The 12,350-nt window shown below is 57.3% G+C and overlaps 3 protein-coding genes across 3 annotated transcripts; 1 reads left to right on the forward strand and 2 right to left on the reverse strand.

Annotated features, from left to right (window-relative positions):
* Window positions 1-3: 3 nt before the first annotated feature.
* Window positions 4-1,429, reverse strand: MFIFM68171_04125 (uncharacterized protein; the record flags this gene model as incomplete). Its single annotated transcript, XM_071059545.1, has 2 exons — window positions 4-689; window positions 760-1,429. 2 exons carry the CDS (start codon window positions 1,427-1,429, stop codon window positions 4-6), a joined length of 1,356 nt encoding a protein of 451 aa, XP_070915646.1.
* Window positions 1,430-2,099: 670 nt separating this feature from the next.
* Window positions 2,100-3,881, reverse strand: MFIFM68171_04126 (uncharacterized protein; the record flags this gene model as incomplete). Its single annotated transcript, XM_071059546.1, has 1 exon — window positions 2,100-3,881. One exon carries the CDS (start codon window positions 3,879-3,881, stop codon window positions 2,100-2,102), a length of 1,782 nt encoding a protein of 593 aa, XP_070915647.1.
* A 671-nt stretch (window positions 3,882-4,552) lies between these two features.
* Window positions 4,553-10,581, forward strand: MFIFM68171_04127 (uncharacterized protein; the record flags this gene model as incomplete). The annotated part of the gene is made up of 3 exons (XM_071059547.1): window positions 4,553-4,948; window positions 6,059-9,700; window positions 9,751-10,581. 3 exons carry the CDS (start codon window positions 4,553-4,555, stop codon window positions 10,579-10,581), a joined length of 4,869 nt encoding a protein of 1,622 aa, XP_070915648.1.
* Window positions 10,582-12,350: the final 1,769 nt, after the last annotated feature.

A 12,350-nucleotide genomic window follows, 5' to 3' on the forward strand; every position in this document is an offset into this window, starting at 1 on the left:
TCGTCATATCGAACAAAACAGCAACAACAACCACCACCACCCCCCAACCCCCATCATCATCAAGCCAATCCACCAATTCCCACCCCTTACTCTAAACCCATCGTTCGAAGGCAACTCCTTCGCCACCGTGGCCGTCCCCGCGATCGAGCAGCTCGCCGTCCCGCAGCTGTACCCCGTCGGACAGCACCCCGCCACGGGGCCAGCTTCCGTCCCGCACAGGAACCACCCTTCCGCACACGTGCCGGCACCGGTGGTCTCCGGCGGCCCGCTCCCGGCGGGCACGACGACCGTCACCCCGTTCCCGTTGACCACCGTCGTCATCTCCGCCGGCGCCGCGCAGCTCGTCGTCTGGCAGTCCCGCCCTGTCTGGCAGCACCCACCCCCCACGCGGGCGTGGCAGGGGTAGAACCCCGTGGGGCAGAAGGTGGATGCCGGCGGCGGGGAATCGTCGGGGGAGGAGGTGGGGCGGAAGGGGGCGCCCGCTCCGGAGTCGGTGCGGGTCCGTGTTACCGTGCTGGTGATGGGCTGCGGGGTGGACGAGGGGGTGATGGTGATGACGACCGTGACGATGACGGTGGAGGGGGTGGGGCCCGGGATGGTGGTTGTCGAGGTTGTTGTTATGGTTGTTAAGGGTGGTGGAGGGGGACGGGACGAAGGCGATGGGGATGGGGAGGGCGGGGGGCGGATGCCTGTTGAATGAAGGGGATGGGGTCAGTTATCGTGGGTTGGAGAGGGAAGGGGGAAAGGGGGAGAACGTACAGCCTACGCCCGCGCAAATAAACCCCGGTATGCAGCACCCGCCGCCAATCTCGCTCGCGCACGCTGTGCTCCCGTCGGCACAGCCAGACACGCCCCCTCCGCACGTCACGCCCTGCGGACAACACCCGACCGGCCCAAGCCCCGTGTCGGGCACCTCGACGCACCTCTCGCCTTCTTGGCAACAGCTGTTGGGGTAGCCGATCGAGGAGCAGCTGGCCGTCCCGCTAGGGCAGGACCATTGGCGCCTCTCAAGGAATGCGAGGGCCGAGGCTGCGCGGCGAAAGAGGGCCCAGGCCGAATCCGAGTCCGAGGCCGAGTCTGCCGCTGCCTGGTGTTCGTCTTGTTCTTCGCGGCCGGAGACTACGACGAATGGCGGGCGGAGGGCTAGCTCGGCCGACGAATTGGCGGCTAGGCGAAGCGAGTCGTCTTCTTCGTATGCGGTGCGCGCTGCTATTGCGGCGAATGGTTTCGCTGGTGCTGAGCGGAAGACGTCGTCGTCGTCGGAGAAGGCGCAGTACGAGTGGTGGAATTTAGCGCCTTGGTCCGGGGGCATCTTTCGAATTGCCGTAGGAAGAAGGTGAGGTTTGGGTTGCGACCTGGCTTGTGCGTGTGCGCGGGCATCGAGTTGCGCCGCGATGAGGAGCCATAGTGAAGGCGGTAGTGGGCGCATCTCGAGTTGGACTTGAATCGCATGAGCGCCCGTTGGGCGCAGTTGCTGTGGCGGGGCCGCAATTGGACAAGCAGCAAAGGACCCAGCTTGGGCCAGGTCAAATGGTTCCCAGAATCGGGAAACCTGAATTTCTTTTTTTTTTTCAATCAGGGGCTGTCGACTGTCATCTGAGGAAGGTTTGCTGTCGAGTGTTGACATTGTCGAGATATGGATTGGATGAAAACAATGATGGCCGCAGCAGGCCGCACCCCTGTTTGCTTGGCGGAGCTGCTGGGAGGGTGCGGGGCTTGGCGGGGAGGGAAGCACTAGCACCGCCATTGGACATTGCAAGATGTTAAGCCTTGAACTCGGCATGGAATTCCATCTGCTTGGGATCCAAGCAAGAATAGAGGCTTAGAGGCCATGGACTCCGGTACATTGAGCAAGCATATCTGAACCGTGCAAGCGGACACAGTGCGGATCAGCGAGTTGATCCTTGTTGGACCCTGCATGCCACGGCGGGACCAGAGCAACCACCCCGCTGGAACCGGGCATCCAACTGTTTACTCAGCCCCTGATCTTGTACCGCCCACGGGGTATCCTATCGTACATTGACACTGTATCTGCCCAGTTCTATATGCCCATTATACTCGTACAGATTGAATACAAATCCCGCCGCTGTCGTGACCTACTACCACAAACTGCCCGCCTCTTCCACCGTCTCGCTATCCGCAGCAATTCCATCAACTCCTCCCATCCTATACCTCTCTCTCCCCATCCCCCTCAAAAACGCCGAGCACAACAACCCCGTCGCCACGCTAACATTCAAGCTATCCACGGCCGACGAGCCCGACAGGTTCGGGATATTCACTTCGTAATCTGCTTTCTTCACTACTAGCCTGCTCAACCCTTCCCCTTCGTTCCCGATCAGCAGCACGCACGGCTCTTTCCTCAGCGGGTCCGCCTCCTCGACATCTCGCAAATTCATATGTCGCCTCTGCCGCGCCGCCGACCCCCTCGGCCCGTTGGCAACGGCCGCGTAGACGGCCCACCCGTTCTGCCGGGAGGCGTTGAGGAACTCGGGCAGCGAGCTGATGCTGAAGAGGTCCAGCGCTTCGGCGGCGCCGGCCGAGGCCTTGAGCGCCACGGGCGTGAGCGTGGCGGTGCCGTGGCGCGTGATGCCCACGGCGGTGGCGCCGAGGAAGCTGACCGTGCGGAGGATGGCGCCAAGGTTGCCCGGGTCGAGGATCTGGTCGAGGACGACCACGAGGGGCTTGTACGTTTTGCTCGGGGACGGGAGGAAGGTTCTGGTGCCGTTGACGGCGGCTTCTTCGGCAGACTGGTGGCCTAGTGTGACGGGGAAGCCTGGGTTGGAGGGGTAATCTTCTGCGACGGGCCCTAGGGCGATTAGGGGGGGTTGGGGTAGGGCGGAGGCTTCGAGGATGAAGCCGTTGTGCGGGCGCGACGACGCCATCTTGTCCATGAGCCTGAGGCCGGTGTCGTCCTTGAGGATGGTGACTGGGATGTTCTTGCGCTTGGCGAGAGATTGGATGAGGGCGTTGTCCGACGTGATACGCCGGTTCGGGCCGTCATAAATGTAGAGTTTGTGGAGTTTGCGCCGGGACGAGCGGAGGGCGGCCTCGACAGTGGATTTGCCGTAGAGGAATTGAGAGGCGGCCGTGGTGTAGGGAATCGAGAGTGGTTCAAGCTCCTTTCTGTGTCGAGGGCGAGTTTCTCTGCCCGAGTCGGGAATGGGGGCGCCTCTGCTAGAGCCGATGCGACGGCTTGCAGTCCGTGTTGACCGTTTAGGCTCGTCTCTTCTGAGGGCAGTCCGTGTTGGCCGTTTAGGCTCGTCTCCTCCGAGGGCTGTCCGGAACTGAGCGTCTGACATGGGTTCGTCATCCTCTACCCCTCGCCGCGGCCTGTCTACATCTCTGCTGCCTCGGGCAGAACGCCGGGCGCCGCGACTCCTCGGCGCCGAGCCCACAGCCGGTCGAGACGTGGATTTGCGTTCAAAATCCGAGCCTGGGGATCGCATCTTCTTCTGCACCTCCTCCTGCAGTTCCTTCAGTTGGTCACTCAGCAGGCCCTGTTTCATTTGATAAACAAAGCTCTTCTTGCCAAAGCTAGAATCCGGATCGTAGAAACGGGCCTTGCGGGACTGCGGTTTTGCCTCGTCTGGATATTCGGTGATGTCCTTTTTGCCCTTTCGAATCTTGTAAGTCGGCCTCTGCTTGGCCAACTCCTCTCTCATCTTTTTTCTTTCGGCATATGTCAAGCGCTTCCCTTCTGATGAGCTAGCGAGTCTGTCAGGCCGGGCACCTTGGGGCCTTGCCTTCTCAGACCTGAGAAGTGCCTGGTGAACAGCGGAAAGAGAGGCGCTCCTGATCGACAGGGCAGCGAATGAGACTTTTTGTGCTGAAGTAACCAACACTGAGCGTCGGGCCGCTCGGTGGACTAACGGCAAGGTCATGGTGCCTGCCTTTTTCTTTGAATGCCGGGAACTCGGCGTTGGGCAGGGTCTCAACTGCAAAGTCCCCCGAACACGGTTCTAACTGTGTCAACCGAGCAATAAGTGAAAATGAGGAGAGTAACACTGGACCAAGACCCGGATTGAATACAGATTAAAAGGATACAGGAGCACTAGCAGAGTTTGTAAATGATGGAGCAAAATATGTCAAACGTCTACTCTAAATGGACTGGTCAGTTGCAGCTTTTGCTGTTTTTGACTTCTCAAGGAAAAAAGAAAAAAAAAAAAAAAGTCCCGGCGCGAGCCTCGACCCTTGCTACGGTTGCTCAATGCCCCACTCATGCAGGCCATTTAACCAATAATGGTGCAGAAATGCCACTGATCGATCCCCATTTTTAGCGTGAACCAGGTAAGGTACCTAAGGTTGAGTCTCGAAACTACTGGTACACTAAACGCGTGTTTCTAGCCGGCGGCGTGTCATCCACTGTCTCCTTTCGACAACTCCGGACAATATACTGTTTAGCTGATGTTTCCCACAACCACGAGACGCACGCATTCCCGCCCGACTGCATTGGATACTTGTGCGCCACAGGAATACCCGAATGCCGCCATATCAAACAAGTTGCTAAGTAGTTCGAACGCCCGAGGCTGCCGGTCGGCGCCAGATCCACACAATGGCAACGACCAATGGCTTCCTGACCTCGGACGACGAGCTACTGTTCGATGAGATGGCCACAGAACCAGCTGTCTACGACTTCCAGTCTGACCTGCCCGACGACGATGCGCCCGACCCATTGGCTCTTGACAAAATCGCCGCCACATCGCTTGCAATAACGAGCGCTTTGGAATCACAAGCCAAGAGCGAGATCGAGTCTTGGCCGGCTACCGAAGTACGAAAGAATGGCATTGGAAAGGAATTGAAAGGCGCATCTACTGGAGGCATCAGACCTGTCGGCATTGAGGTACGCCTGCCGTGGCTATCACCGGCGCAACGAAGGGAATATCAGCACGTCGAAGTGGACGGGCGCGGCCAGCACGAGTACCACAGGCCGAGGAGGAGACGACATAGGGTAAGACACGTTTTTGATGTGCTTTGTGTCTTGCAGGGACGGTTTTGCCTGTTGTCTTTGGAGCGTTTGTCACGTCATCGGCGGGGGCGCAAGGCGCTGAGCCCTGCCTGGGGTGTAATATCTGGAGAGACTGCGGGAAAGGGGTTTCAGGGGAAACAGAGCATACAAGGGGCTGCTTTGCGGGAGCGGTCTAGATATCGGTTCAAAGCAAAAAGGGGTAGCTGTCCTTGGGGAAGGGCTGCCTCTTGCCCTTGGATGTGCTCGTCGGACATGGCAAGCCCGCAACGTCTGCCAGGCTTTCGGGAACAGTACCGGCGAGGGCGGGTCCAAGCCTGCGTTTTGAATGCTAGCTGAGTACGGACGAGAAACACCCCTCGCCGGTGCCCCCTCGCCGGTAGCCCCTCGCCGGTAGCCCCTCGCCAGTGCCCTCACCTTTGATCACTTGCGCCTGTCACCTGCCTTCCGCGCCTTTTCTATCCTACCATTCCATCTCCTCCGCGGTTCTCTGCCACCTTCTCCTCCATTATTCTTCCGCCCACTTCTTCCAACCTTCTCTAGCCACATCTTTCCTCGATTCAAGCCCTCTTCTCTTTCTTATGCTTGGCGAATTTGGGCTCTCAAATCTTACGCGGGCTCATTTTCCGCGAGCACCTCAAACTCCCATTCTTTTCCCCCAGCACAGCATACTCCAAATCCTTTGCCCGCAATTCTTGGGCTAGACCGCAGGAATCTCCGGTCGTGTTCTGCGATCCTTTGGTTGAGGGCATCGTTACTCACACTATTTCATCACTTTCTTCACTTCTCGCAACACCATCGCAGCCCTCGTTACCACGGAGCGACACAGAATGGTAAGGAAGGCACGGAAACGGACAGCAGCAACTGTCGCCGCTTACTAACTGCCCTCAATCATTTGATTCATGATCGCGGCGTCAAGTGGCGCATGGATAGAGACTGACGATTATGAAACCGGCCGACTTTCACAGCTTAGTGCTGTTTAGTTCGCCCCTGTGGTGTACTTTGGCCCATGCTTTATCGGGCTCTCCTCTCTTCCCTCATTCCATTGTAACCGGCCATGATGTCCGTTAACAACTGCTAACGTTGCTCAAATAGGACGACGACTCTTTTGACGACTTCGCTGATGGAGGCACCAAAAAGAGAAAGAGAAACGACGATGACGCTGCGTATATTGGATATGACGACGCCGATGAGGACTCTGGTGATGACGACATGCCCAACACGCGCGGCGCTCGTACGAGGGGATCAATAGAGAACTACCTCGAGAGCGATAGCAGATGGCGCGGCACTCGCGCTAGCACTCGCGCTAGCACTCTTCTTGTTTCTAGCGAAGACGAACGTGGCCGCTCGGTCGAGGCAGGTCGAAGTTCAAGGAGGCTGCGGCCTCGAGCTCGCTCGGCACTCCATCAAAGCACTCAATACGACGATAGGGACGAACTTCAGGATTCGGACGGCGACGACCCGACCTTCTCCTTCGTCCAGTCCGATATCGTCCAAACCAAACGGAGGAGGCTTAGAAAGCTATCCACGAGGTTACGTCCGCTGGCTACAGGCGTCTCACTAGGTGGCGACTCGGACATTGAGTTTGAGTCTCGTCGTCGATCAACGCGGGCGAACAAGACCAACAAGATCATGAGGGATACGTACCTAGACGATGATGATGACATCTTCTATGTCGAGGAGAAGACCCCCGCCGCTCCCAAGATTATAAGCGTGCGCGAGGTCTTCCAGTCGTCTATCCCGCACGATTTCAAGGAAGCCCACCGGCCCATCTGTGACTCTTGTGGTTACGGGGACGACAGGAACAAGGGTGCCCTAATCCCCTGTCAGGGCTGCTCGAACTCTTATCACAAGGTCTGTCTTGGGGTGCGAAGCACGCGCGACCATGTCGTCACCAAGGTCGCGCCCGACTCCTTTGTCTTGCAATGCCGGTATTGCATCTGCATCTACAAGAAGAGGGACAGACGCGCACCAAACCACGACGTGTGCCAGGGCTGCCGCACGAAAAATCCATCTTGTGTCCCTTTTTCTCAGAAGAAGTCACCGAAACAGGAGGAAAAGCTCCGTCTTGAGAACGGTGGCGTAGACCCGATTACTCCGGTCGAGCCAAAGCTCATTAACAACGTGGACAACGTCTTTTTCCGGTGTAGCCGCTGCCATCGCGGGTGGCATTACGAACATTTGCCTCATCCTACCATGGCACGAGACCCTGCCATCAACGATCCTCTGAATCTGCGCAAGCACCGCCGCGAGGAGTACCAGATCACCTGGTACTGCAAGGACTGTCAGGAGACCGAAGAGGATAAAGTCGACAAGATCGTGGCGTGGCGGCCCGTGGATCCCAAGAGCTATACTCAAGGTCAGAACATCACCGACTTCGATGAAGACAGTCTCGAGTACCTGCTCAAATGGGAGAACAAGTCTTACAATCACTGCCAGTGGATGCCAGGTGCCTGGAGCTTTGGTGTCGTGATGCCTAGCATGCGCCAGGCATTCATCAAGCGGACCTTTGGGGAGATTGCCGAGGACGCTCCTGATGGCGCGAGGCACAACGACTCTCTGCTCCGGTGGACCGAGAGGGAGGCAATCTACGACGTCTGGATCACGCCTGACATCATCCTGGACGTCCACTATGCCCCGAGATCGCGCGAGGATGAGAAAAAGTACAGAGCCAAGTCCCGCAAGGACAAGTTCGAAGACGATCTCCACAGGGTCTTCCACGTCGTCAAGATCTTCGTCAAGTTCGAGGGCTTAGGCTATGACGACGCGGTGTGGGATACTCCGCCCACCCCGGACAGGGAATCCATCTATGACGCATTCCTGGAGGCGTACCGCGAGTACCTGAATGGCAAGCATTTCGAGCCCGAGCCTTGGCGCAACATGAAGGAAAGAATCGACGAATTCCGCCAACTCAACTTCAACGACGCCATCCGTGTCACGGAGCAGCCCGAGGGTCTCCGCCGGGGCAAACTAATGCAATATCAGATCGACGGCCTTAACTGGATTCTTTACAACTACCGACACGAGCGGAGCGTCATTCTTGCCGATGAGATGGGCCTGGGCAAGACAATCCAGGTCGTCGCACTGCTTTCAAGCTTCATCCAGGATCAGCCCAGGATCTGGCCGTTCCTGATCGTGGTTCCCAATTCCACATGCCCCAACTGGCGCCGTGAGATCAAGAAGTGGGCTCCCGAACTCCGCGTTGTCGCCTATTACGGTGGAAAGGTCTCGCAGAAGCTGGCCCTGGACTACGAACTGTTCCCAAATGGAAGTCGGGAACTGAAGGCCCACGTCGTCATCATGTCCTATGACTCGGTCAAGGACAATGAGACGCGGAGCCGGTTCGGCGCCACCAAGTGGGCAGGGCTGATTGTTGATGAGGCCCAGGCCCTTAAGAACGATGAGAACGCGCTCTACAAAGCGCTCAATGCCTTGCGCATCCCCTTCAAGCTGCTGCTGACGGGAACGCCGCTACAGAATAACAAGCGGGAGCTTTTCAACCTCATTCAGTTCATTGACCCTTCAATGAAAGCGGAGCAGCTCGACGAGGAATTTGCCCAGGTCTCGTCGGAGAATATCGGGAAGCTGCATGAGCTCATCCGGCCATACTTCCTGCGCCGGACCAAGGCTGGGGTTCTCACATTCCTGCCGCCAATGGCCCAAGTCATTGTGCCCGTGAGCATGAGTGTCCTTCAGGAGAAACTGTGCAAGTCGATCCTTGAGCGGAATCCAGAGCTCATCCGGTCCATCTTTGTCCGCGGCAAGATGAAGACTAGCGAGAGGAGCAGCCTGTCCAATATCCTCATGCAGCTCAGAAAGTGCCTATGCCATCCGTTCATCTACAGCCAGGCAATCGAGGACCGGACCACTTCTCCAGAGCTCACACGCCGCAACCTAGTCGAGGCGTCGTCGAAGCTCATGCTTCTGGAGATCATGCTCCCCAAGCTAAAGGAGCGCGGCCACAGGGTCCTACTGTTCAGCCAATTCCTGGATCAACTCACTATCCTTGAAGATTTCCTAACAGGCATGAACCTGAGATTTGAGCGTCTTGACGGGTCACAGTCCAGCATGGAAAAACAAAAGAAGATTGACGCCTTTAACGCTCCCAACTCGGAGCTCTTTGCCATGCTGCTGTCGACCCGCGCGGGCGGCGTAGGTATCAACCTGGCCACAGCCGACACCGTCATTATCCTCGACCCGGATTGGAATCCGCATCAAGACATCCAGGCACTGTCGCGAGCACACCGCATCGGCCAGCAGAAGAAGGTCCTATGCTTTCAACTGGTGACCGTCGACTCGGCCGAGGAGAAAATACTTCAAATCGGCCGCAAGAAGCTCGCGCTCGACCACGTGCTGATTGAGAGAATGGACGACGACAGAAAAGATGAGCAGGCCAACGACGTCGAGTCCGTCCTCAAGTACGGCGCGGCAGCCCTGTTTGGCGAAGGGAAGAAGAAGGACGCAATTATATACGACTCGGCCGCCGTGGACAAGCTCTTGGATCGGTCTGCGGTGGAAGAGACAAAGACGGACCCCGACAAGTCGGCCGAATCTGCCTTCGCCTTTGCTCGAGTGTGGGCCAACGATGAGGGCACGCTGGCAGATTCGATGCAAATGTCTGAGCAGAACGTGAATGCGAGCGTCTGGGATCAGATTCTTCGGCAGCGCGAGGAAGAGGCAAGGCGGGAGTCGGAGCGGAATATGGAAATACTCGGCCGTGGAGGTCGCCGTCGCAGAGTGGGTGCCCACGAGCGATATCTATGGTGGTTTTCACTAACCGAACGCAGGCTACTAACTACATCGGTCCGCGATTCGAGTTCGACGATGCCCAAGACGTTGCCGCAGCAGATACCGATCACGGAGATGGTGATGGGGACTTTGTCGGCAGCGACAAGAGCGGGGGCGAGTCGAGCGACGAGGAAGAGCCCGGGACGCCGGCCACTGGTGAGTCTATAGTTACTGGGTCTAACGCGCGGAAAACAGAGAGAAAGGCGTCACAAGGTACGCAAGTCAAGAAATCTTGTTTAAAGTCTTCTCCTCCGTCTTCTTCTTCAAGGACCAGCAGGCAGAGTGCGGCCGGTACACCGGCAACACCCAGAGCTGGCAAGCAAGCCGCAAGTCGAACAAACAGCTCACGCAAGGGGCAACAGACTCCAAAGTCCACGCCGCGACAATCGCGCCCCAGGAAAACTGCGGCAACTCCCACGAAGACCCCTACCAAGGCTCGCGCAACTCCAAAGCCGCTTCGTCACTCCCAGGCCTCCGGCCGGCGCCGCACACCGACCCCGAAGCAGCCGCCCAGCACGTCATGCAGGAGAGCCGCGGCTGGCCACACAAAGACGGCACCGCGACGTCGAGCCGGCAACAACCTGCCCCTGGCGCGACTAGAACTGGAGCAGGACACGTCAATGGTCGACACGACGGACACGGCCACCCAAGCGGGCAACCTAACGGAGCCCCAGCACTCAGCACAGTCCACGCCAGTGGCAGACAAAAGCCGAGCCATGGAATTCCCCAACCCGACAACCTCCCCGAACCTCCAGCAGGATGGATTACCGCAAGCATCGCCCACAGAACCATCGGCACTTCCACCGCCCCCTCCCAAGCCCCTCGCTTAACTGGCCTAAACCCGGCGCCTCGGCCCGCGTCACACCTCGTGTGCCTCGTCTGCCAGTATTCACATCCCGCGGGTTGGGATTGCCCGGAAATGGGATCCGAGGTGCATCTGCGCCTGGCCATGGACCGGCTGAGGAAGGTGCCAAATCAAACCCATCAACAGCTTATGCAGAGGTGGCAGTTTCTTTCGGAGAAGTTGAGAAAGCTTAAGAATGATTAGCGGCTGAGATCAACAGAACAAGACGAGTTCGACTCAATTTTGCTTTTTGCTTAGGGTCCAGGTGGGCCATGCATTTCCCGATTTACATGATCCCTCACTACTCACCATCCAATCTGGGACGCAGGAAGACGCAAAAAGGTTGCCTTGGAGGAGGGGGACAGATGATTATTCGACCTTGCTTCAGGCGCAAGGTTGTGCCCTCTCCCCAACCCCCCCCCCCCCCCCCCCCCCTTTTTTTTTTTTTCCTCTTCCTTTATCTTTCCTTTCCTTTCTGGCCCTTTAGACCACACAGCAATAGAAAGACACAAGAAGGCCTTCGGAAGAGCATTTTGACGTTCGACTCGAGCTCAGGAGTATGGTGGAGGGGGCTCAATTTACTTTTGCTTCTCCAAACATGCATGGCCATAGATCACGGATAGGTTTTCCGACACAGAGATACATTAGCCCCTTTTGGCGCACTCGGCTGCCTTACGCACTTACTTCTTATTTCCCTTGATTCGCGATACCCCTGGCGGATCCCTTTCCCTTAAAAATGGGACGGGCGTTTATGGCTTGGCTTGGGCGCGATGGCTGGTTCGTCGTTTAGAGGATAGATCTAGGGAAGCAAGCAAATTCATGCAGAAAGTGGGTTATGGACGTCGGATAATGATCCTGGTGGGATGGTTTGCTCGGCCTCGGCACGCACAATCTGCCTGGTCCGCTGGAGTTTTCTCTTGGACTTGATTGCGGCAGATAGGGTACGGAGGGCGTGTCTACACCCGCGTGGCTTGCATGACTTGCATGACTTGCATGCGGCTACTGGCCAAAAGATAGATGCCACCAAACGTACAACATCCCGCATACATCATCCGGGGTGTTGTTCTCTCCTTTCAAGCCTCACACAAGCTGCACGCTCACACCCACTCACCGTGACAAGACCTCCCGAAACGGAACCCCTCTCAACGATGCATTCTTTCTCTGTGCTCCTCGCGTTGTACCAGCCAGTGTCCTGGACTGGCCGGCACCTGTTTGTCACGTGTGCCGACACAAGTCTGGTGCTGCACATATCCGCTGGCCAGATGCAACCAACCTTATTTGGGCCTTTTGAGCGTTTGCTTTTCTCTTTCTTGCCTCTCCGGTTTGGAGTCAGCTGTGGGCCGAGCAGGCGTGGAGCGCTTGAAAGAAGGCAGAATCAACAGGCAACCTGAGGAGAGAAACAAGAGAGAGCAAGCTTCTTTGTGTTTGTGTCAGAAAGGGGGGATCACGTTTCGTTCTGGTAAGCTCGCCTCTTTGGTCTTCACATGCTCGTCATCGGATCCATATCTACCATCAGCAGCAGCAGCTCTCCGGTGTTTAAATCCCTGCTCAGGTTCTGCCGCCCATCATCGTTGCCCTGCTGTCCGCACACGTCCCTGCTCATCCCGTCTCATCTGCCGGCGCTACACAACTCAGCCTTGTCCATCTAGACACCTGGACGTGTCATCCCCGCTGCAATTCCTCTCTCCGTGACACGGGTGTCACGCCTTGCCTCTGAATTTCCTATCAACGCCGAGCGTCGACTGCACACTGCAT

The sequence above is a fragment of the Madurella fahalii genome, assembly GCF_045866475.1.
Source record: "Madurella fahalii IFM 68171 DNA, scaffold_2, whole genome shotgun sequence".
In the NCBI taxonomy this organism is placed as follows: domain Eukaryota; kingdom Fungi; phylum Ascomycota; class Sordariomycetes; order Sordariales; genus Madurella; species Madurella fahalii.